The sequence below is a fragment of the Pseudorasbora parva genome, chromosome 12, assembly GCF_024679245.1.
Source record: "Pseudorasbora parva isolate DD20220531a chromosome 12, ASM2467924v1, whole genome shotgun sequence".
Classification (NCBI taxonomy): domain Eukaryota; kingdom Metazoa; phylum Chordata; class Actinopteri; order Cypriniformes; family Gobionidae; genus Pseudorasbora; species Pseudorasbora parva.
Window position 1 is genome coordinate 43,614,025 of NC_090183.1, and position 24,419 is coordinate 43,638,443.

The following is a 24,419-nucleotide window of genomic DNA, read 5'->3' on the forward strand; positions in this document are numbered from 1 at the left end:
TGTTGTGTTTTAAAGTGAAAATGCCATTTGAGTTAAATAAGAGTCACCCAAAGTAATGGATTTTAAAGCACACTAATGGCTCTATATATATATATATATATATATATATATATATATATATATATATATATATATAATTTGTTTTCCTAACATTTACTTTTAAGAACAAACATATTGTGTAATGCCCCTTGACATTTGTTTAAACTTTTGACCTTTGGGTGAATTAAGAATACATGTTCCCATCTGCTGCATGTGCATTGCTCTTTTCTAAGAAAGATTTCACCTTTGTTGTATTTTAAATGTGCTAAATGGAAGAATACCACTATAATAGACCTTTTTTTTTTTTTTTTTTTACATTTTCCATTGTAACACTATCATCTTTGTAAATGCCTAATGGTAATCCCATGGTATTCTGAGAGTACCATGTTATCTCCACAGTATTTTTTGTAGTTTGAGGTCTTTTAATTTGAAGTGTATTTTCCCAGTGTGCTACCGCACAGGAAGTACTTCGCACAACACAAGCGGAAGTTGTTATTCATAGCCCTATAACTATAACTTGTGTTGTAATGTAAGCGTTTGCACAGCCAATTCATACTTAATGCGTGTAATTATTAATGTGCAGATGCCGTTTGTTTAATCTCGCTGACACGACTGTGTGTGTGTGCACTGGGTGAGTTGTTTACTGGCAGTAATGGGTTTGTGTTATTGTCGTTGCGCTCTAGTCATGCGCGTTACTCAGGCCTTTGTGCCAGAGAGCATGTTTTATTTTATATGATGTGGATAAAATATAAAATAATGCTTTTTTTTTGTCAAATAGTGAGCAAAAACGGTCAGCTATATCAGGTTTTTAATCGGCAACATAACACATCAAATGGAGAGTATTTGGCGCCCCACAAAATTTGACATGACAGCTCTTTACTAGTAAACAAATTGTTGTATATAACTACTATATTATACTATAACTACTATATATATATATATATATATATATATATATATCTTTTTATTTTTATACTATTCGTTATTTTTCATAATCTTCAACCTTGTATTTAAAATATAATTATATTATATACAACATCTGTAATGTGTGTGTGTGTGTGTGTGTATATACTATACAGATCCTTCTAAAAAAATTAGCATATTGTGATACAGTTCATTATTTTCCATAATGTAATGATAAAAATTAAACTTTCATATATTTTAGATTCATTGCACACCAACTAAAATATTTTAGGTCTTTTATTGTTTTAAAACTGATGATTTTGGCAGACAGCTCATGAAAACCCAAAATCTAAAAAAATTAGCATATCATAAGAAGGTTCTCTAAACGAGCTATTAACCTAATCATCTGAATCAACGAATTAACTCTAAACACCTGCAAAAGATTCCTGAGGCTTTTAAAAACTCCCAGCCTGGTTCATTACTCAAAACCGCAATCATGGGTAAGACTGCCGACCTGACTGCTGTCCTGAAGGCCATCATTGACACCCTCAAGCGAGAGGGGAAGACACAGAAAGAAATTTCTGAACGAATAGGCTGTTCCCCGAGTGCTGTATCAAGGCACCTCAGTGGGAAGTCTGTGGGAAGGAAAAAGTGTGGCAAAAAACGCTGCACAACGAGAAGAGGTGAGCGGACCCTGAGGAAGATTGTGGAGAAGGACCGGTTCCAGACCTTGGGGGACCTGTGGAAGCAGTGGACTGAGTCTGGAGTAGAAACATCCAGAGCCACCGTGAACAGGCGTAAGCAGGAAATGGGCTACAGGTGCCGCATTCCCCAGGTCAAGACACTTTGGGCTACAGAGAAGCAGCACTGGACTGTTGCTCAGTGGTCCAAAGTACTTTTTTCGGATGAAAGCAAATCTTACATGTCATTCGGAAATCAAGGTGCCAGAGTCTGGAGGAAGACTGGGGAGAAGGAAATGCCAAAATGCCTGAAGTCCAGTGTCAAGTCCCCACAGTCAGTGATGGTCTGGGGTGCCATGTCAGCTGGGTCAGCCAAGGGCAGGGTCAATTCAGCTCGCTATCAGGAGATTTTGGAGCACTTCATGCTTCCATCTGCTGAAAAGCTTTATGGAGATGAAGATTTGGTTTTTCAGCACAACCTGACACCTGCTCACAGTGCCAAAACCACTGGTGAATGGTTTACTGACCATGGTATTACTGTGCTCAATTGGCCTGCCAACTCTCCTGACCTGAACCCCATAGAGAATCTGTGGGATATTGTGAAGAGAAAGTTGAGAGACGCAAGACCCAACACTCTGGATGAGCTTGCGGCCGCTATCGAAGCATCCTGGGCCTCCAGAACACCTCAGCAGCGCCACAGGCTGATCGCCTCCATGCCACGCCGCACTGAAGCAGTCATTTCTGCAAAAGGATTCCCGACCAAGTATTGAGTGCATAACTTAACATAATTATTTGAAGGTTGACTTTTTTTGTATTAAAAACACTTTTCTTTTATTGGTCGGATGAAATATGCTAATTTTTTGAGATAGGAATTTTGGGTTTTCATGAGCTGTATGCCAAAATCATCAGTATTAAAACAATAAAAGACCTGAAATATTTTAGTTGGTGTGCAATGAATCTAAAATATATGAAAGTTTAATTTTTATCATTACATTATGGAAAATAATGAACTTTATCCCAATATGCTAATTTTTTTAGAAGGACCTGTGTGTGTGTATATATATGAGATTGAAGATTAGGAAAATTAACAAATATCATAATTTAATTTATAAACATATTGAAGATTAGGAAAATTAACAAGTCACATTAATATAATGTATAATATAATGGCATTCAAGTTTTAGGACTTATGTATGACTTTAATTTTTAGTTCAGGTATACACAATAAAGTTGCATCCTTATGTAATTAAATTTGGGCTGAATTAACTGCAGAAAATTTGAATATACATAAAATGCGTGAGGATTATCAATGCATTGGTTCTGCCTTTATTAAACACCATAATGCTGCATCTGAAATGTGTTGTGAGAACTACCAACGCAAATATCTAGACGAGTACTAGGAGATCTGAGGAAAAGCTAAAAATGTATTTGTAAGAAAAATCTAAAATTAAATATACATAAATTCAAAAACTATATAGAAAGTAAAGAAAGACAAATAAAAAAAAACTAAGTCTAAAACTAAATCTAAACGAGACAAAATATTTTATTTCATCTTGTGACCACAAACTGAATGCAGATTTAGAGAAAAGGATGGCAAACATTTATTTTTACTCAAAATTCACCAAAAAATTAAAAGTAGAAATTAGGGATGCACGATATATCAGCCACCATATCGGTACCTGCCGATAAAATACTTTTTAATGTTATCATTATCGGCCAAACAAATACAGTGAAGTGCAACATGTGCTGTCATATCGGCATAAAATAATAAAAACATAATTGTGTGTTTGGGTCATGATGAGATATTTGTTTTTGAATTCAGGCTCTCAAATTATATAAAAATTTGGATTTAGATTTACCAGCCAATATATCGGTTATCAGGCAAAATATTCATATCAGCGCATCCCTAATATAAATAGTTTATTACATTTAATTATGCAATTATATAATATTAATTCTGGAATTATATATTGTATTTGTATGATATTCAAAATTTGTTAAGTCCTACATGGGCGGATTATTTTTAATTATTAGAGCTGAGCTCGATATATCAAATATTAGCGATAACGCAATAATTTTGACGACAATATATTAAATATTTCAATTTCAAGCATACCTTCCCAAAGAACGTTACTAGATAACGCAGATAGTGCAGAGGTCTGCTTCCACCGTTCACTAAACATTAGAACCAGAAGAGTTAAATATATAAACGCAGCACATGACAAAAAGAAAGAAACAAAAACACGCGCCCATGAGAGAATAAAGCGCAGAGCGGGATGTGCTCGAGCCGGACTCTGATCTGAAGCGCACACACACGCCTTGCAGACAACATGCAATCGCGATTCACTCTTTGGCGGATTATTGGGTTTAAATGTTCAAAAATATGTAAAAATGCTGATTTATTTTTAAAAACAAAGATAAAATTAGAAATCTATACTGTAATTGTAATTATAAAAGTACATTTAAAAAATATTAAATTACTTGTATCATGAAATAAGATTTTGGTCTTATTCACTAACTGTAACATTTTGTATTTATTTATCTAAATATTTTTTGCTGTTTTTAATGGGGTAAAAGAAAATCATGTTTTTTATTATTCAAAAGCACTTGCAAACATATCGAGATATATATCATAAAAAATTGACAATATCAAAATTTGACATATCAGCCAGCCCTATTATTTATTATAATTTTATTGTATTATTATATTCGCAGGTGGCCAGGTGGAGCTGTGATCTGTTTGTCTTCAGTCCGTGTGCTTGTCTTTCTTGCACTATAACTCTGAACACTTGTATGACCTCCATCTCTCTGGCACCCACATGAGCGCAGCGTTCTCTTCCCGCCGGGCCGAGCGCCATGCCTGACCGGGATAGCGCCTACCTGGCAGGCGGCGGAGGGGGCGGTGGTGGCGGTGTGGGGGGCGGGGACGAGGGTGGGGTCGGCTCCGGTTTGGGCGGAGCTGTTGGAGAGGGTCTATCATCAGGCTGTGCGGGGGGGAACGGAGGGTCTGTGGCTATGGGAGGGGGCGGAGCTTTAGGCAACGGGAACAGCTGCAGCGGCGGTTTGGGCCTGGATGGCGTTTGCCGGGACTTCTTGCGGAACGTGTGCAAGCGCGGCAAACGCTGCCGTTTCCGCCATCCGGACTTCAACGAGGTGCCGGATTTGGGCGTGCAGAAGAATGAGTTCATCTTCTGCCACGACCATCAGAACAAAGAATGTGTGCGCACCAATTGCCGATTCGTGCACGGCTCGAAGGAAGATGAGGACTATTATAAAAAAACCGGAGAGCTTCCGCTTCGGCTCAGGGGGAAGGTGGCAGCCGGTTTGGGATTGTCTCCGACTGACCTCCCGTTGAGCCGCGGAGAGGTGCCTATTTGCAGGGACTATTTAAAAGGAGAGTGCCAGCGGGGCAACAAGTGCAAGTTTCGGCACGTCAGGAAGGATTACGATTACGAGGCTCCGCCCAGGGTCGGGGTCGGGTGCATGATGAGTGTCAGCGGTGGCGTGAGCGGGATGGTGAATGCCGGCGGAGGTGGCGCGGTTGGGGTCGGAGGAGCCTGCGGTGGGATGTCCGGCCTCGTTGGTGGAGGCGTGGGAAACTACATAGGAATGGGGTGTCCCAACATGGGCGGATGCAGAGACCAGGGCCTGTCGGTTGGAGGTGGAGGCGTGGGCTCGATGAGCGGCTGCATGTCGTTGGGGACGGCAGGGCATCGGCGCTACGACAGGGGCCCCTGCTCCGTCTACGACCCCCTGTTTGAAAATGGCATGTTTGAAGCCGGGCCGGTGGAGGCCCCAGTCGACCACACGGCCTTCCAGCTTAAGAGACGGCGTTTGGAGGGCCTGCGGTTGACCGACGGGACCAGCAGTGGACATTACGACCTCGGGGTTCAGACCGCCCTGCCAACCCGACCGCTAGAGTATCGCTTACTAGAGGAGGAGAACTCCCTACTGAGGAAAAGAGTGGAGGAGCTTAAGAAACAGGTAACACTTAGGGCGTTTTCACACCTGAAAGTCCGCACCAAGGTCCGAACCAAAGTTTGTGTTTTGATACATTGTATGCATTTGGTTAGTTTTGGTTTGCTTTCACATTGCAGTTATGCGAGCGCACTAAAGAACTTTACGTGACGCACTGGCGTCCTGTCGTCATTATCTATGTGGGCTGCATCTTAACATTGATTGGTTTGTTAGCGCACGTGCGTCTGACGTCAGTGTGTTGTCAATTCAGCGGCTAACTTTGACAAGAATGAATGACCAGACGCATATCGTTGCCAATACTGTTAATATTATGGCATTACTATCTGCAGCACCAACTATACTTGAAGCAAATTCACCAAATGAACGTCCTCGTTGTGCAGTATCGGCGCGACTGGAAAGGAGGAAAAGACAATGTATTTTATTTTATAGTTATGTTTAAATATTATAGCTAATGTTATTTTTAAATTTCATCTAGGCTATATTGACTATGAAACGCGCACAGATGTGCAATAACCTATATGTTAAAGATATCGGGTCAGAAATGATTTTGACCACTTCATTAAGTTTTGTAGAAAGCTTTGTAAAAAAAATTGCCTGAATTTAATAAATAAGCTTTAATAAATAATATAGCAGACAAACCGTGACGGATCCCATTGCACATGAACTGGAGCGGTCTCATAAACAAACCGAAACTCAGCAGGCTACTTCTCAGAGACATGAGAAATATATATATATAAAGAGCTCGAAAATAAATAGTCAAGCAGAGCACGCTGTTCACGCGAGCTGACTGCGGTTCTGTTTAAAGTGCTGCACGCTCCATTGCTGCATGTGCTGTGAGTTTAATCTGTTTTTTTTTTTACTAATCCTACACCAGAACTTCCTGTAAATTGTCTGAAAGTCCGAACTATATAGAAAATGCTTTCACACAAGAAACGAACCGAACCTTTGTTCAGTTTGGTCCGGAACGAGACTACCTCTTTTCGTCGGACCAAATTTCGTCTGTTTGGTCCAGACCATGGTCCGAGGGAAGTTTCACACCTGTAATTTTGGTTCGTACCAAACTGAAAAGTCCGAAAATCCGGACCAAACAAGGTAGGTGTGAAAGAACCCTCCCTTGTCAAAAAATCCTATTGGAATTTCACTTTGTCCTATAGGATCTTATTGGATTCTTAGAATCCTATAGGACAATCTGATTTATTTAAAAAAAAATAAAGGGATAGTTCATTCACCCAAAAATGAAAATTCTGTCAACATTTACTGACCCTCATGTTTCTTTCTTCTAGTAGGGAAAAAAATAGTAGGGAAAAAACAACAATAAAACAGCAGTAATAGTAACAGCAATGAAAAAAAGCAGAAATGACACATAATAGTAGTAATAGTAGAAGTATTTAAATAGTAATAGCATGTATAATAATAATGATAACAATTTTTCATAATAATTTTTTGTGATGACGGCAACAGTAATATCACTAATAACAATAACAAAAATTATACTAAAGATGATCAGTTGTGTCGATGGCAATAGTAATATCAATAATAGATAACATTAATAATAATGATGATGATAACATCATACACATAATGTTCTAATTAAATCCTTCTTGCAAAGGCAATCCCACTTAGCACTGTTGTACCATATTCTGGCACTATAAAAGAGACTCATTTTATTAAGGTTATCAAGTTTTTTAGAAAAGCTGTGCAGTCGAGACCAGTCCTTTGCTTTCTAAGTCTTGCAAGCAAATCATACACATAATTTTCTTATTAAATCTTTCTTATTAAATCCTCAAAAATGCTTTACTTTTCCCCCCCAAGGTGTCCAATCTGATAGCCACCAACGAGGTGCTTCTGGAGCAGAACGCTCAGTTTCGGAGCCAAGCTAAAGTGATGACGCTGTCCTCCACCCCTGCCCCGTCTGAGCAGAGTATGGCGCCCCCTGTTGGTTCTGTGAGCTCCTACAACCATGGCATTGCCCAGACACACACCACTCTGAGCAGTGCCGGTCTGCAGCCCCGTCCCGTCACTCAACAAGATTTGGTGGCCCCGGCCGGTGCGCCATCAGCCCCTCCGACAAATGCCGCGCCCCCTACCGCACCCCCTCCGCATCTGAACCCCGACCCCATCTCTGCCGCTCTCGCTCAGACTATCGCCCAGGGAATGGCCCCGCCTGTTTCGATGGCCCCTGTTGCCGTTTCGGTGGCGCCGGTGGCCGTGTCCATGGCACAGCCATTGCCGGGCATCACGATGAGCCACGCAACCACCCCAATGGTGACGTACCCCATCGCCAGCCAGAGCATGAGGATCACTACCATGCCCCATTAATGAGAGCACATGAAACAAACAGCAAACTGGAAATCAAAGCAAGTGCGCTGACATCCTTTAGTTTCACTTACCAGTAAACCATGGAATGTTTCTCAGGTGAAGGGTCTGTTCTGACTGAATGGACGTGCAGATATTCTCTCAGATATGCCCCATTAATGAGAGCACACGTCTTCAGCAATACTTACATGAAACAAACAGCAAACTGGGAATCAAAGCAACTGTGCTTACCAGTAATCCATGGAACATTTCACTGCAAAAAAATGCCTTTCTTACTTAGTATTTTTGTCTTGTTTTTAGCCAAAATATCTAAAAATGATTACATTAAGAAACATTTACTAAACAAGTAAAAATGATTGTCTTCATTTGGGGTAAAATAACTCAAAATGAAGAGAGTTTTTGCTTAAAATAAGCAAAATAATCTGCCAATGGGGTAAACAAAATAATATAGTTTTCTGTTTGAATTAAGATTTTTCTTACCCCATTGGCAGATTATTTTGCTTATTTTAAGCAAAAGCTCTCTTAGTTTTGAGTTATTTTTCCCCAAAACAAAGACAATTACTTTTGCTTGTCTAGTAAACACTTCTTGTTTTAAGAATTTTTCGAGGTTTGGACTACAAACAAGACAAAAATACTAAGTAAGAAAAGCATTTTTTGCAGTGTTCTCAGGAGATATTCTCTCAATATGGAACACATTTCAATTTTTCTTGCCGCCTTGGAAAGTCTCCTTTGAGATCGGCATTGACAGGACATTTATGAACTCATTTTGAAAGATGATCACTACAGGAGGATTGTGAATATACTTGTTAGCTGTCCGTTTTAGTTTGAATCCTTATTTTAATAGTTTGTTTTTTGTGTGAACTGATTATGTAGATTCTGCACAAAATTAGTGAATCAGACACATTAAGCTCAATTATTAATTCTTCTTGTGTCTTCTGTGAAACAAGTGCTTTATTTCTTTCTTTTGGAAACTAAATGACTCAATTTTTCTGTCAGAGTATTGGTCTTGTTTCTTTCATCTTGGGTGAGTATCTTTCTGAAATGTTGATGAAAAATTATATTTCTTATCAAACCAGACTTCTGTTATTAGTTTGATGACTTTCTCATTCTGTTGAGAATAACTTTGTGGTTGTTTTCACTCTCATGGGCTGTCCGCTGATGATAAGATCACCTGAGACGGATCTTAGCGATCCCTGTGCTATATGTGTAAATATTATCGTAGAAATTATTTATTCCCCTTCTTATTTTTAAAATATAATTTCCTCTGGCCCACTTAAACCACAGTTGACCATTTTATTTTAAAGCATTTTATGTTTTAGGTCTGGAAATCCCCAGAATCAGTCACATTTGCAATATTGCTTATAATTATTTCTCATAATTAAACTCTCATCCTTAAGTGTTTTTTTTTATGATGCAAACAAATATGGGATCTCTCAGATTTAGGGCCTATTGCACAACTCTAGGATAAGGGATTAAGCCGGGATATCTTGGTGATCCTGGCTCAATTTTTCTGCTAATATACAATTATCGTTATCGTTCTTGGTCTGAGTGTGCTTTCAGGGTACATTTACAAGACAGCGGTGTACTAAATTTTACATACAGATGACAAGATCACCAATATCCCGGCTTAATCCCTTATCCTAGTTTTGTGCTATAGGCCCTTAGAGTAGGGGGAATTATTAGTAGTGTTATGCAAAATAAAAATAGTTTATAGTGTATAATACAACAAAGAAATTGTCTTTCAAGTAACACAAGTTACTTCGTTTTCTCATTTGAATGACAGCTCTCCTGCCCTCATGTTGAAATCCAGAGGCGTTGTGTGTGTGTGTGTGAGAACATAATGGTTTTTGTAGACTTAATGTGAGAATGCATTTACTCATCTCACTTGAACAAAAACAGATTCAGTATTCCTCAAAATAAATAAGAACTGTGAAACTCAAACCTGTACCCTCCACTGGAAAGGCGTTCAATTTTATTTCCTTTTGGTGTGAAAAGGCCTTTACAGTTGCCAAAAAATATTAGTGCTTTTTTATTATTATTAAAAAACTAGATTACTACAGATCTAGAAAGCTGGTTAATTCCTATTACTAATTATTGGGAGAAGGGAGAAACCGCAGTGCGCAATATGGCGGAATAGTCCCGCCTTCTAAGTAAAAGGGCCAATCACTGATTGGTAAAGTCATTGCGTCACAGCGCTGCCGTTAGAAGCTCCGGAGCAAGGGGGTAATCTAGCGCTCGGAAAGCGTTCCACCCCTAGGGGCTGCCATTGCTAACCAAGCCATCACCTGCTGTTAGCATCCCATTGACTCCCATTCATTTTTGAGTCACTTTGACAGTGAATAACTTTACATCTGAGACGTTTAAAGACTCCATTTGTCCATTGTTTATTTCTAAAGAAACATGACAATGTATAAAAGGCTCCATTACCTTGTATCTTACACTATCGCCCCGCAGCAGCTGTTTTTGTAAAAATAGGCTAACGATTGCGTCATAACCAACGCGACCCTGTCGCACAGTTGAGAAATTACCGTATAGACCTGAAGAGACGCTCGCAGGCAATCTTTTACTGTCTATGAGACAATCGGGGGGACGTGGAGACATGTCCTGGAGACTAGTCTGATAAAGTCAAGGGGGAAGAATGGGGAGAAGCCCATAGTGAGCCAACAGCAACGGGAGAAAATATTTAAACAACGTGATTCAGCTTTCGCTTTCCACATCTACTAGAAGACTCACAGCTGTCAGACAGGAGGCTCACGTCACATCTACGTCCTCAAGCTCAGTCTGAGCCTGCGCAGTTCGCTCAGCCATCAGGAAGTGAGTGCCCCTAGGTTGACTTCATTCTTTCGCCGTAGACGTCAATGGGAACGCTCGGTCCATTTCTTTTACTGTCTATGCTCCGGAGTCCGGAGCGAAACATCCGGGAACGGTTCTCATAGAAACGGCGATTCGCGTTTAGGACTGCACGTGGGCATCAACGCTATTTGTGCATACGATACAACATTTATGGGAAGGTTTGTGTCAGATTTTGTTGCTGATTTTAAAAGTTATTTAATTGTGAGTTCGACAATCATTTTGGAGATTTCAGGATTCCCCATTAAAAATAGATAGGCTACAGGTGTTGCAAATATGGCTGTCGAGTGGACAGACTTTGAAATAGCGTAATGCATTACTTACTTTCATAAAAAGTAACTCCAAGTTAGTTAGTTTTTTTTTTTTAGGTAGTAACCCAAAACTGATCAGAAGTATGTTTAATGTGGCCTTTTAATAGGCTATTTCTTCTGATAAACCACATTAATCCTGCAGGACATGAGCACATCTCTGGACGCTCTGGACTAAACAAACTAGATGGTGTGTGTCTGTCTACTGATGCCCATGAATACAGACCTCGAACAGAAGGCCGTCACCTGGAATGAGAACAACTACTATGGCAGGTATTCCAATTATTTTTTTTGCATTCCTTTATTGTTTTGATTATTTAGATGTTTCAGTTGGTAAGAAAAAACATTAAGACATCTGTAATGTAGTTATTACTATTATTGATAACATTTTACTAGTTGTAGTAGACATCAGAAAATAGTTTAAAAGTTGCATCATGACTATATTCTGGATATGTTGCTATAACATTTATGGTATCATCGAATTTCTTTCAGAATTGGGAGCTAAGTGTAACTGGATGAAGGAAAAATCAAATAAGATCCCATTTGATAAATATAGGACCATTTGATAGTCCTGTTTTTATTACAGGTTATTTAGTAAAATCTTTCCTAGATCATTTTTGTTTGATTCTATTTGTTTACAGTTGAACTGGTAAAATTACATTATGGATATTAACACCTGGAATTATGACTAGATAAAATTGCATTGTCAATACTTTAAAGTAAATTATCACTAGTCAAATATACATTCCAGATATCTTATTAGATTTGGATAGTCACAAGCGACTATATAGTCAAACTCTTATATGATTGCATCTGGATTTTCACTAATCAGGAATAACATTATGACCACTGACAGGTGAAATGAATAACACTGATGATCTCTTCATCACGGCACATGCATAGTGGGTGGGATATATACATAAGTTTTGTCCTCAAAGTTGCTGTGTTAGAAGCAGGAAAAATGGCCAAGCGTAAGGATTAGAGCGAGTTTGACAAGGGCCAAATCGTGATGCTAGACGACTGGGTCAGAGCATCTCCAAAACTGCAGCTCTTGTGGGCTGTTCCCGGTCTGCAGTGGTCAGTATCTATCAAAAGTGCTCCAAGGAAGGAACAGTGGAGAACCGGCCACAGGGTCATGGGCGGCCAAGGCTCATTGATGCTCATGGGGAGCGAAGGCTGGCCCGTGTGGTCCGATCAAACAGACGAGCTACTGGAGCTCAAACTGCTCCAGAAGTTAATGCTGGTTCTGATAGAAAGCTGTCAGAATACACAGAGCCTCACAGTTAGTTGCATAGCCGCTGACCAGTCTTCTATCTATCTATCTATCTATCTATCTATCTATCTATCTATCTATCTATCTAGATAGATAGATAGATAGATAGATAGATAGATAGATAGATAGATAGATAGATAGATAGATAGATAGATAGATAGATAGATAGATAGAAAGAATTAGTTTTGGAGATCTTATTAGTTTGTGTATATATATTTTTTATTTTTTATTTTTATGCTATAAACATGTAGTGACGTGAAAAAAAATACTAAATTACTACGCTTTTTTCTGCCAGGAGGATTTTTTGTTGTTGTTGGTCAAATAATCCTGAATTTTTATAACTATTAAAAATTTAATTAGTTATCTTGTATGCAAACATTAGTTTGACTATGTAATTCTATACATTTTTTATTCATCTAGTATTTTCCCGGAATTAGTCAGAATTGCATTACATGCATTTTAAAACAAATATAGGCTAGTCAGAATTGACTCGACTCTAGACTGCTCACAGCATGTAACGTACAGCAGCTTCCCAACTAAGTTTTCGCCCCTTTTTGTACAACTACGTCGTTTTCAATGGGCGTGGATCTAACGGTGCAGGCCAGAGATTTCAACAGACTGCAAGAAGGAAAACGAGCGTCATGCCAGAAGGGTAAAACCCGTGGAGGTGGGCGATTTTCTCTTTCTCGGGCTGATTTATTGATCCGCAGTGATCAGGCACTATCCGACTCATCTGCAGCCGTTCACGATAACAGTTACAGTTCGTGCGCCAATGCAACTTGACTCTGACTCAACAGCATATGTTGAATTTGAGTTGCAAATCGCTGCATGCAATCGCTTTGTAATCGTATCTTGACTTCAGAAACATTTGCTTGTCTGCAATGTCGCACATTGATTCAGGGCCGAAAAATGACTCGGACTCGGAAGAGAAGACTGAACCAGCCCAGGACAGTTCATCGGGAGAACTGGACGTCCCTAAAACTAAACTATTTGACGCCAAGGCAATCTTATGGACCTTTGGCAAATGCCTCACGACCTTGTTGCCTGTTTACCTTGCCGGTTACTATCGCGTGAGCACTGGTTTGCTGGCGTTTGGGATGATGGTTTACGCAGGATGGAAACACACTCGCGAGGCAAAGGAGGCGAGGCTGAGGTCCGCTATAGAGTTACTCAACGACGAGCAAGAATACATATCCTCCAAATCATTTAGAAGTAAAAGAGACCTGCCTTCTTGGGTAAGAATGCACTAAAGTGCGTCTTTTGTTATTGCTGAATAAAAACGGCACTATTATTAATGCACAAGCTCCGAATAAGTCCATTCCTATTCATACTAAGAGGGAAATATTGAGTGCTATAATGTAAAACACATTTGCATCGCTACAAAGAACTAAAAAGTGGCGATTCGCGAATGATTTGGTCTTTTCAAATCGGCTCATTTGAATGAATCAGACTCGCACTGTTTTGTAAAACTGACGTATGGGTCTGACATTTGACCCATAAACAACACAATATTTGATGTAACCTAACTGATAATGTAGTGAAAACAGTAATATTTTATAGAGCAACCTCTTTTTATCAAGAAAAAAACACATAAAATGACTCGTGATTATTCGAATCATTTTTAAACAGTTCCGTTCGAACGAATCGATTCTCTAAAATGAATCTAATTCCCTTAATGCTGCTAAAGAGTAGGAGTGGTCTGCAGAATTAGAGGGCAAATTTGACCTGTTGGTGGCGCTGTATCGGGGGTGTACCATAGACCTTAAAAAAATGGGTGTACTGCGTACTTGGCAAAATCCCCATCATCCAAATCATGCTTGAATAAATTGTTGCTTTGTCATCTCCTCCCCAAGTGCACAGTATGCTTCCATAAAAGAGGCTATTCTATATTTGGTCATGTCTCATGGCTAGCATGTGGCAAAATGAGCAATGCATGTTATGGAAATGGAATGTTATGGTTAATGGAAAAAAATGCATTGCAATAAAATGCATTTAAATAAATTAAAATTTAAATGGAGATATTTTATCCAAGAGAAATCAAATTATACACTGCATATAGAATACTTTGTTATTTAAGATGGAGGTAAAAACATTCGTGATAGACTGAGGTTGCATGTGCTGTGTTCTTCTTCTTTTTAACCACATCCTCTGTTGAATATTGTTGTACAGCCGCGTTAAAGCTCATAGGCATCAGTCTTTGCAGTCTGTTATTGTTTTTTTCTTTATAATTTCAGGTCAACTTCCCAGATGTGGAGAAGGTTGAATGGCTAAACAAGGTAATTCAGCAAACCTGTTTAGTATGCATTTGTTTATAATTTGGGATGAAGCCTGTAATCCCAAGTATTCCTGATCCACCCATCCAAATGAATGACCCCTCCCTCATGTCACAACAGCTGCCGTTGACCACCCACACGCCTGCTGAACAAAAGCTATATATGCTATTATTACACATCTATTCTCAACCAAACACTAATTCAACCAACATATGTTCCGTGCCTTTGAATTATAGATAAGGTGAAATACATGCTTTCCCAGGAAATTACATTTTTAATGTCTTTTTGCATTTCTAGTGTCTATAATAATACTCCCAAGTGCATTACAATAAAAAAGCATTACAACAAGCAACAAAATACCATAATATAACAAGATTAAAAATGGTGTTTTTGCCATCCCTTAATAAGCGATGGAAAACAGAGGAGCAGATAGAAATATATCCCTTGCTTTAGTAGTAGTTATATTATAATAGAGCTGCTGCGTATCATTAGAGCACAGATATTTAGGCGTGACGTTCTTTATCAGTGATTCACGAGGCAGACATTTTACACTGGCAGTTATCCCAGCGGAGCCTACCCCCGTACCCTGTGGTCATGTGGTCTGTACATGAGTCACAGTGCTATGTCTAAAATGAGTGGTTTGTACAAGTAACGAAACAATCTGAAAAAAGCCCTGGCATCTGGCGCTTTTATCAGCTCTTAACATCCGCAGACAACAACAGGTCACTATAGCAACTAGGCAAACACTAATGGCACGGTGTAAACAGCTGCAAGGAGAGCAGAGAACAGACGTGGGCATTAAACTGACGGAGCTGGGTCAGATCTCTAGTTCCCCAAACAAACAGATATTTTATGCACTATTTTGACACACACACATTCTGTAGAGCAGGGTTATTCAAATCTTGCGCTGGGGGGCCAGTGTGCTGCAGAGTTTAGCTCATATCGAAGTACTGGGTTAGTAGGAGTTGTATTGCTTCCACTCTGTTTGTGAGACTGTTGGTCATAGTCTTGAATGTCCCAAAATTAAATAAAATTTCAGTTTTTTTCATTTGCAGAAAAATTAGTTCATCTAATTCAGGAGAATTTAAAATTAAAGGCACAATGGGAAATTTTCGCCACTAGAGGTCACTTATTCAAAACAAGGGCGTGGCTTGGTGCAGGGTTCGTACGGGTGCTTGAAATCCTTGAAAGTGCTTGAATTTTGATGTTGTGTTTTCAAGGTTTGAAAAGTGCTTGAATTTTAGATAAAGTGCTTAAAAATGCTTGAAATTGTAACTATTTATTTTACAACAAATACCTATCTGACTAAATAGTTTGTTTATTAAATGTAGAAATATAATATGTTGGAGAGCCTAAAATGAAACCTGCTGTGCTCGCGATCTGCCCGTCTATTTCCATGTGTGACTCCGCCCCCATGTTGTCGTTTCAATGAGCGTTGGTTGAAAGATGCTAAATTCGAATTTTGGATCAAGCGGCCACAATCCCCACGAAGTGCCTCTTGTAAAGTCTGCTAAAACACTTGCAGCTTTTCACTATGGGCGAGTCTGCTCTTTTGAGTCACATGAAAGGTAGGCTTACTCATTGACTTTCAAGTAAGCTAACTAAGGTTTACTGTAGCCTAATGTACACATTAGTGACTATTTGTTTAACTTGCGCTATTAACTGCTAGCTAGGAATTCGCATAAGTGACAAAGAGTACGTTACATATGAAGAGTTTGGTTGCAAAACGCAATAAACGGCATTTTTTGACATTTAGATTTTATTATTGGAAATCACTGTTTAGATGTACCTTAATCTATGTGTTAATTGCTGTCATTAATAAGATTTAAAAATGTACATTTTAAGCCTCCTACAAAATGTATTTTTTTCCACAAAACGCGATATCCGCCAGCCCAGTTTCTTTACAAAGTGCGATAAAGAACGTTCAAGATGCTGCGCGAGCTCAGGATGTCACACGAGTTGAGTCACCGCCGGTGAAGTGCTCCGAGTTTGCTCAGTGATTTAACGATAATAGTAAAACAAAAAACATATTTTTAAAAAGAGGATTCAATAGGCTAACTAAAAAAGGTTTACCATTTAATTGTTTATACTGTAGGCGAGCTGTCAGTCACGTATAGGCTACGTCACTGATCAACAGCTGTCTGTCAGTCAGAGAATCAAAGCTTCAGAGTCGAGCTTAACGTTATGGATTTCGATGACGGATTGGAGCCGGTCAGGGAAGGCATCTTAAGAAAATAATCAAAGGGAGAAGACCAAACGGCAAGGCATTCAGGGGAGCGAAAACATCCAAAGATTTATTTTGTTCATCGTGCGACTGCGAGTAACGTTGGTCTGTGTCATGCGCGCGCGCGCGCGCGCACACACACACACACGCACACCCACAAGCTTTTTTTAATGGTATTACAGTAGAATAATATAGCTTGTGGTGGATATATAGCGTTTTGCAAAAAGAAAAAAGAAAAATATATATATGTATGTTTGTTCTGGCCAAAACTTACTCGGAATCTTATTATTATTAATCAATCTTTGTATATACTATTCCATATATTTATGATGTATTTGTTTTTTTAACCAATTTAAGATGTCTGACAATGTTAAGATAAATATGTTGCAGTTTGGCATGGTTTTTGACTTATTTATGAACTATTCATGGACATAAAATTAAATAAAAAATATCCTGGATTTGAAGAATATTGTGTCCCTGGCCTGCACTGAGCTCAAGTAATAGTTTAATGTACAAAAATTGTGAATGAACTTGACTGTTGATATCTTAAATAATAATGTCAAATAACCAACATTTCTCAAAATGGATATATCTCGTTTTGCAACGAAACTCATGTATAATGTGATAATGTAAGATTAGGATGTCCGTTATGGCATGTTCATTTGTGGAATAGGCAGTGAACGTAACATAGCCACAAATCCGCAAATTAAAACCTACAAACGTTAGCTTAGTGCATAAAAATAGTGTCAGATGGTCATACAAGTAGTGCTGTCAAAAATATTGATATTTTTGATATGCATCGATAATGTAATATCCGAAACGATACCTCTCCTCTTTACACCTGTTGCTCTCCCCTCCGCCTCCGGCCGACAGGTTAACCCTCTGAACATTAACGTGCCGACGCGTTCTGCTGGATTTTTCTTTATGACAGTGTGTTAGTGTGTGATTGGTCTGAATTTCGCACAGGATTGCACATAATTCTACAAATTCCCGCAGATTTCGCGCTCATATCTGAAGTGAGCACATACCGTTATAAGCCGACCTCTCACATACAAGTAAATAAAATAAAAAATAGCTCATTTTCCCAGCTTATGAATGGTCAAATACACACATAAAAATGTTACAATGTTCACCTGGGTGTGTATTAACGTAAATACCGTTGTAAACAGTTCAGAAGAATGAGTAACAGGAACAGTGTTTTGATTCCACACTCGCGTCTGGTCTTAAAGGGGCAGCAGTTATTCAAACTACAAGACAAAAGATCACCTGCTGCTCTTTACTGATTAACTTATGTAACTTTAACAGATTAATATATATTAAATTTTTACAATGAAAAGCCAATGTTATTTTAAATTTGATAACTTGTTTATTTTTTTAATTCAGTTTCTCACCTGAATACAGTTAGACCTAGGCCTATACCTGAATTATTTGTGCTATTATTTTTTCTTATTTGTTCTTATTTTATTACTGTTTTCTCTTCTTTTTACCATTTGAAGTCAAGCTTTCTTGTGCTGTATGTAAGCTACTGCAACACAATTACCCCATTGTAGAACATGCACTGTAAGCATATTTGTGAGATAATTGTAATGGTAATTGAGCAATGTTTATGAAAAAACAAGCTTAAGCCTCATCATATAAAGTGATCTCTTGTGAAGAAATATTTGATTGCCTAGACATACACACAAAAAAAAGAAAATAATTAAAAATAGAAAAGGTCAATGAGCTGAATCCGACTGACTGTCTACCTCAAAGACGAATGTTTGCAGTTTTAAAATTTTCAATAAATGAAGTGAAAGTTAAGTGAACCCGTCAAGTGATTTTGTTTAGGGTAATTGTTTTTACAGTTACCCCAAAGGCAGGTTAGATAGTAAGCACAGTCTACTTAGACAGTGATACATTTAAAATAAATAAAATTTGTGATTTGGTTAAATATCTGATCCTTCTGCTTTACGAAACACAATTTTGGCTGTTTATAGCATTATTATCTTTTTAATGTGATGATCACTAAATAATAATTTTGACAATGTATTGGTATGTAATTTACAGCGGTGTTAGGTGCTGGAAAAATCTTTAAAATGGACCTTGAAAGTGCTTGAAAAGTGCTTGAATTTGACCTTTGAAAAGGTGTACGAACCCTGTTGGTGACTCCTCGTGGGATCATGGGAGTTGTTGTCTTCACTTTTACAGCTGCTGGAAAAGATTCTGACGGGACTCGGGCAGAAATCATATTCATGGATTACAGATTTATTAGCGTTACTGTAGTATGAAGCAGGAGGAGCTGAACGATTGCTAATGAGAGATGAGCGCGACACACGGCTCGAGAGCAGCGGAGCTTTTATTCTGCCGCAGACGGGCGCTTCTGTGGGAACGCAGCGCTGTTTATCATATTACACACACCTGAGGGTGTTAAAGTGATGTTATAATGCTACTCTGTCTCTACTATGAGACACTTGTTCACACTGCAGTGAGCGAGATCATATTAGGCATGGTAAAACATGGTACTCTGTGCGGTAAATCAAGAACACCAGATTTAAACAATAAGACTAACTGTGTTGAGCTGGAGAACAATCATTAGTTTTCTGTCCATCAATGATCCAAACAGTTGCTCACCTGTCTAATAAAACACATCATGTATTAAAGCGGCTTTGGTGTTTCCATGGTTTCTACTAAATATAACATTAAAACTGAAAATAAAATAAAACCGAGAGTAACGCGGATGTGATGTCATTGATAGGCGACACACGGTCCGTGTCCTGGTTAAAATGCTTATTTCTTTGGATTTAAACATTCTTGGAAACATTTGGGATAATGTAAGTACACAAGTCAACAAAATATTTAACACAGTTCTAGTGGTTTTGGGATATTTCAATCCAAAAATCTTACATATTATGCCTTTAGTTTTTTTTTATTTAATCACATGCAATTTAAAAAGTTGTTTGTGTGATTCAATTATTTCATAGCTATTAATATTAAAATAAACGAAGTAGTATAATCCTGATAAAATAAACCTATGCCAGAACGGCTAATACATTTGCAGATTAAAACACGACATGAAACAGAAGTTGCAATAATTTTTCTTCCCTATTGTGACATATATCCGAGTGAAACAGCTTCTAGAGCAAGCAAATACAGATGTAGGTTGGGGCTTGATTTTGTCTGTGGAGAACTGATTGGTTTGTTGTGGTTTGCTATTGGTGGATCTCATGTGAGTGACAGCTTGCCCCGCCCATATGATCAGAGAAGAGATGTCACTACAAGGGGACATAATTAAAAATAAATAAATAATGGAGTGCGTGGATGGACCATTTATAATAAATACTGCAATATTCCATACAAATAAAAAGCGCAAATTTTGATTTTGTGGTTACTTTAAAAACAAAAACAAAAATGTAACATGCTCTTTCTCTTCCTGTCTATTTTTCAAGGTTATCCAGCAGGCCTGGCCATTTATTGGTCAGTATTTGGAGAAGCTGCTCACGGAAACAATCGCTCCATCCATCCGCGGCTCCAGCACTCATCTACAGACGCTCAGCTTCACCAAGATAGACTTTGGGGGCAAGGTCATACAAACACACACACACACACACACACACACACACACACACCATTACAGAATGAATAATATTCCAGCAGCATTCACATTCCACTACAGTAAGAGATTAAGAGAGGCTGCAGTGCCCCTGAAACATGCCTGAACAAGCGTTCTCTCAGAATAACACATCTGTTGTCTCATGGCAACATTCTTGTCAAGGCAAGAGTGAAATTTGGATGTTAATGTGATACAAAAACATTATAAGGCTGTGAAAATCCGTGCTCACTAACATAAGTATAGACTTCTGATGTTAAAAAATTGTTTTTGAATTATTACTGCAGAGGGGTTTATGAGTTGATGAAAAGCTGTTAATGTATTTAAATAATTTAAAAAACAATCAAATTAAATCATTAAAAAGATAGTTTGTCATGTAAGCAATAGCTGACATCAGAGACCTGTGAACAAGCAAATGTGTTGTTAAATGACTTTAATATTAACCTATAATCTACTGACAACAATGACTGCATTACAGTGTTATAGAATAAGATGCATAAAGAAATGACTGATTTCTCCTCTATTACAGTCTTTTCAACAGAATGTCTCTTTATTTTACAGCCGATGAAGGTGGTTGGAGTGAAGGCTCATACAGAAAATGACAAAGGTCAAATTCTGCTTGACGTTTACATCAGGTGACGCACGGATCTTTTGACTGATTTGCGATTGAGATTCATTTGAGATTGTCTGCAAACATGAGGTCGTGTAATGAGTGAATTGTCTGTTGTCTCAGGGAGTGATTTAAAAGTCTTGTGTAATCGATTTTGTGTCTATTTCACAAGCTGACAAAACAAGACTGTCAAACTGCAGCCAACTCGGGGGCCGTTTTCACCACTCCGTTTTCAACTAAGAAGGAAAACTGCTCATGTGTTTGGCCTGGGGGTGGGCGATATACTGGGAGGAGACACAATTAACTGGTAGAGATTTTGGACTATTGTCTCTATCATGGTTACTTGGTCCAAAATCTTCTATCATTATATGAGTAATTGTGTTTCACAATAAAGATATATATATCACAGTTATGGTTATTTTTGCTTTAAATAAGGTTTTTATGATATCAAAATATTTGATACCACTGAAATTTCATAATTCTTATCATTTAAAAAAACTAATACTTGCCTTAAAAAAAAAACTCTCAAGCTTACTGAAGACAAGTTAACAGTAGTGTTGTCACGATACCAAATTTTTGACTTCGATACGATACCAGACTAAAATACCTCGATACCGATACTAAATCGATACCACGGTAAAAACAAACAAAATACAGGTAATATGAATAATATGACAACAGAACTTATTATTCATTGTTTTATTTTTTTAAACTAAAAATTCACTTGGCCAGCATGTTCCTGTCCTGGTTTTTGACCATTCCCTTCTGCTATTTCTATAATAACTGCATGGCAGTGTGAAGATCTTCACAGAGATCATCATTATCAATCATGTTATCATTCCTTTCACTTCTCAACACGTTGGGATGAACAAATTATACAAGTAATTTAATATTTTTTAAATGTAATCTAATAATTATAATATAGATATTTAATTGTATCTGTTTTTAAAAATGAGCACAAAAATGCAAATTACAAACAATATGACTGCTTTATTTTTCAGCTTCATTAGGTCTATTTAACAGCAAGTCAAGAAAGAACTTAAATAATCAAATATAAAACTGCTTACTTAGTCTTCACTCTATAATTTAACTATACACTGATTCTTAATAAATATATTTTAGTTATTTAGCCAATAATGTGGTGGTTTGCTATGTTTCATTGTTTGCTTAACATTAATCACAGAATATTAGGTCTGGCTTAAGACCTGCATTGATCTAATTGCCTCAGCTCTACACGTTCACTAAAGACATATCTGACTGTGTTTACCTCAATACTCGCCAGGCCGTGCGTTTTTACATATGTTTGACCATTCAAACCTCAAAAATAATCCGCGAAAGAACTGAATGGCGATCGCATATTTGTTGTCTGAAAGCGCATATTTCTGTTGCTTTCTCTGTCATGGGCTGCGCCTATATTTAACTCTTCTACTACTTCCAATGTTTGTGACCGGTGGAAGCAGAGCTCTGCACACACTTGTCCTGACACCTGCTGTCACACACCCACGCTCATTAAGAAATACAGCTCATATTAGTGCTGTCCTCCTTAAAGTACCGGTACTAATAAAGTCCATATCGTACCGTTTGTAATAGCAGGGTATCGCAATACTTTTCTAGTACCGGTATATCGTGCAACACTAGTTAACAGTGATAAATAAAATAGACATACCTGAAAAACAAGCACTAGAAATACTGCATAATTTATAAAGTAATCAAAAGTATAAAAAAACAATGCATAGTCTTTACTGTGTACATTAAATATCCACTTATTCTCAGTTACAAAAGTGATCCAGTCAAGAGCAGTGAGAGATTTCTCGTTTTGTTGTTTGATTATGTTTAATAATGACAGCAGGTAAATTAGGACACTGTCACTTTAAGACTGGCTGCACTGATCGAATATACTTGAGGAATGGTGTTCCTTCTCAATTTTTTCAGTTCTTCTTAAATTTTTACATTTACTTAAGACATAAGACTCTATTCACTTGCAAATGCATGTCACTTTGACACATAGGTGTGTGTATTTAACTATTCAAGCCCAGTTCAGTTCTCAGGCGCTCTATGAGCAGCTTCATGTTGCGTGTCTCATACACTGAAATGAGTTGTCTTTCGCTACTAATTGTGTTTCAACGGTTTAAAAAATGGTTTAACCGCAATGCTTAAAAATGCATGCAAATGAAAAGCTTGACCGCGCAGCACAGCAACGTCACATCAGCAATTAGCAGCTAAAGACGTCTGCTCGTGTCATGAGAACATTTTGTGATTTTGTGATAACTCTAATCTTGTCATAACTGTAATATGTCGTTAGCTGGACTGTCTTGCTCGTGTACTATCGAGTTGTTCATGAGAACGGTTTGTGTGTTTTTGTGATTGCTGTAACTCTAATCTTGTCATAATTGTAATATGTTCGTTAGTTGGACTGTCTTGCTCGTGTTATATCGAGCTGTTCACAAGAACGGTTTGTGTTTTTGTGATAGAAGGGATGACTTTTTCATTGAATATTCGACCTGGATTAGATACACAGAGATTCTGCCATAGTCGTTGATGCCTCTGGGTTAACGTTATGTATGTGTGGGGCGGCACTATCAAAATAGGGGCGAGACCCTTTTGGGGGTAGGGGCGTGTTTGTTTTGGTGATTTGAAATGCCAACAACGGTTACCAGATAGCACTTACCCCACCTTTTAAGTTTTTGTTTAATATTTAGTTGTTTGGAACAAATTCAGCAACCTAATGTTTCCTCTCTCTTTCCAGCTACGTGGGGGATGTGGAGATAAACGTGGAGGTGAAGAGGTATTTCTGCAAGGGTGGTGTGAAGGGAATACAGGTGAGATTATGTGACAGTACATTTGATACACGGTCCCCCTGCAGAAATGAAATCTTCAGAGTTTATTCCACTTGCATTCTTTCAGCTTCATGGAATGATGCGTGTGATTTTGGAGCCACTGATCGGTGACGTCCCGATCGTGGGTGCTGTGACCATGTTCTTCATTCAAAGACCCGTGAGTGTCTCTAAACACGTACTTCACTACACTCTTAAACAATAACAGTTTCAGAAGAGGGTTTTTGCTGCAGTATCACAGAACCATTTTTGGTTCCCCAAATAACCTTTCAGTTAACAGTTCTTAAAATAACTTTATAAAACAGTTCTTCATTATTCACGATAAAACACGGCGATCACCCAACGGTTCTCTGTATCACTGCACAAGCATTTTTCTCATTTATATTGTTCATTGAAGCTTTTATTATTGTGAACGAGAGATTGAGTGAGTGAGTGTATTACCTGCATTCAGATTTAGCATATTTCTTAAGGTCAGTCCTATGTTCATAATAAAAAATCAGTTTGAATGTCTGCTTCGATATCTTGTCCTTTGTCACTGTCCCGAC

The 24,419-nt window shown here is 38.2% G+C and overlaps 2 protein-coding genes across 4 annotated transcripts in view; both read left to right on the forward strand.

The window, feature by feature from the left end:
• The first annotated feature begins 476 nt into the window (after positions 1 to 476).
• On the forward strand, positions 477 to 8,286 carry zc3h10 (zinc finger CCCH-type containing 10). The gene is made up of 3 exons (XM_067458543.1): positions 477 to 670; positions 4,338 to 5,606; positions 7,413 to 8,286. Exons 2-3 carry the CDS (start codon positions 4,479 to 4,481, stop codon positions 7,917 to 7,919), a joined length of 1,635 nt encoding a protein of 544 aa, XP_067314644.1. The 5' UTR covers positions 477 to 670; positions 4,338 to 4,478; the 3' UTR covers positions 7,920 to 8,286.
• Positions 8,287 to 10,842: 2,556 nt separating this feature from the next.
• The window catches only part of esyt1b (extended synaptotagmin-like protein 1b), a 56,745-nt gene continuing 43,168 nt past the window's right edge, over positions 10,843 to 24,419 (forward strand). Inside the window, exons 1-7 of one of the 3 annotated variants that reach the window (XM_067460429.1) lie at positions 10,843 to 10,927; positions 11,220 to 11,347; positions 14,582 to 14,623; positions 20,270 to 20,404; positions 20,992 to 21,065; positions 23,787 to 23,859; positions 23,945 to 24,034. In XM_067460429.1, coding sequence (XP_067316530.1) covers positions 20,995 to 21,065; positions 23,787 to 23,859; positions 23,945 to 24,034 — 234 coding nt within the window. In that variant the 5' untranslated portion in view covers positions 10,843 to 10,927; positions 11,220 to 11,347; positions 14,582 to 14,623; positions 20,270 to 20,404; positions 20,992 to 20,994. Of the gene's footprint in view, positions 10,928 to 11,205; positions 11,348 to 12,910; positions 13,583 to 14,581; positions 14,624 to 20,269; positions 20,405 to 20,991; positions 21,066 to 23,786; positions 23,860 to 23,944; positions 24,035 to 24,419 lie in introns of those variants that run through there. The other 2 variants (XM_067460430.1, XM_067460428.1) reach the window with 2 other exon arrangements.

Excerpts from the sequence above, each read along its gene's own strand:
- zc3h10 (XM_067458543.1), top strand. The coding sequence starts at position 4,479 with ATGCCTGACCGGGATAGCGCCTACCTGGCAGGCGGCGGAGGGGGCGGT. Across the intron at positions 5,607-7,412 it reads TGGAGGAGCTTAAGAAACAG|GTGTCCAATCTGATAGCCAC; the intron begins GTAACACTTAGG and ends TTCCCCCCCAAG.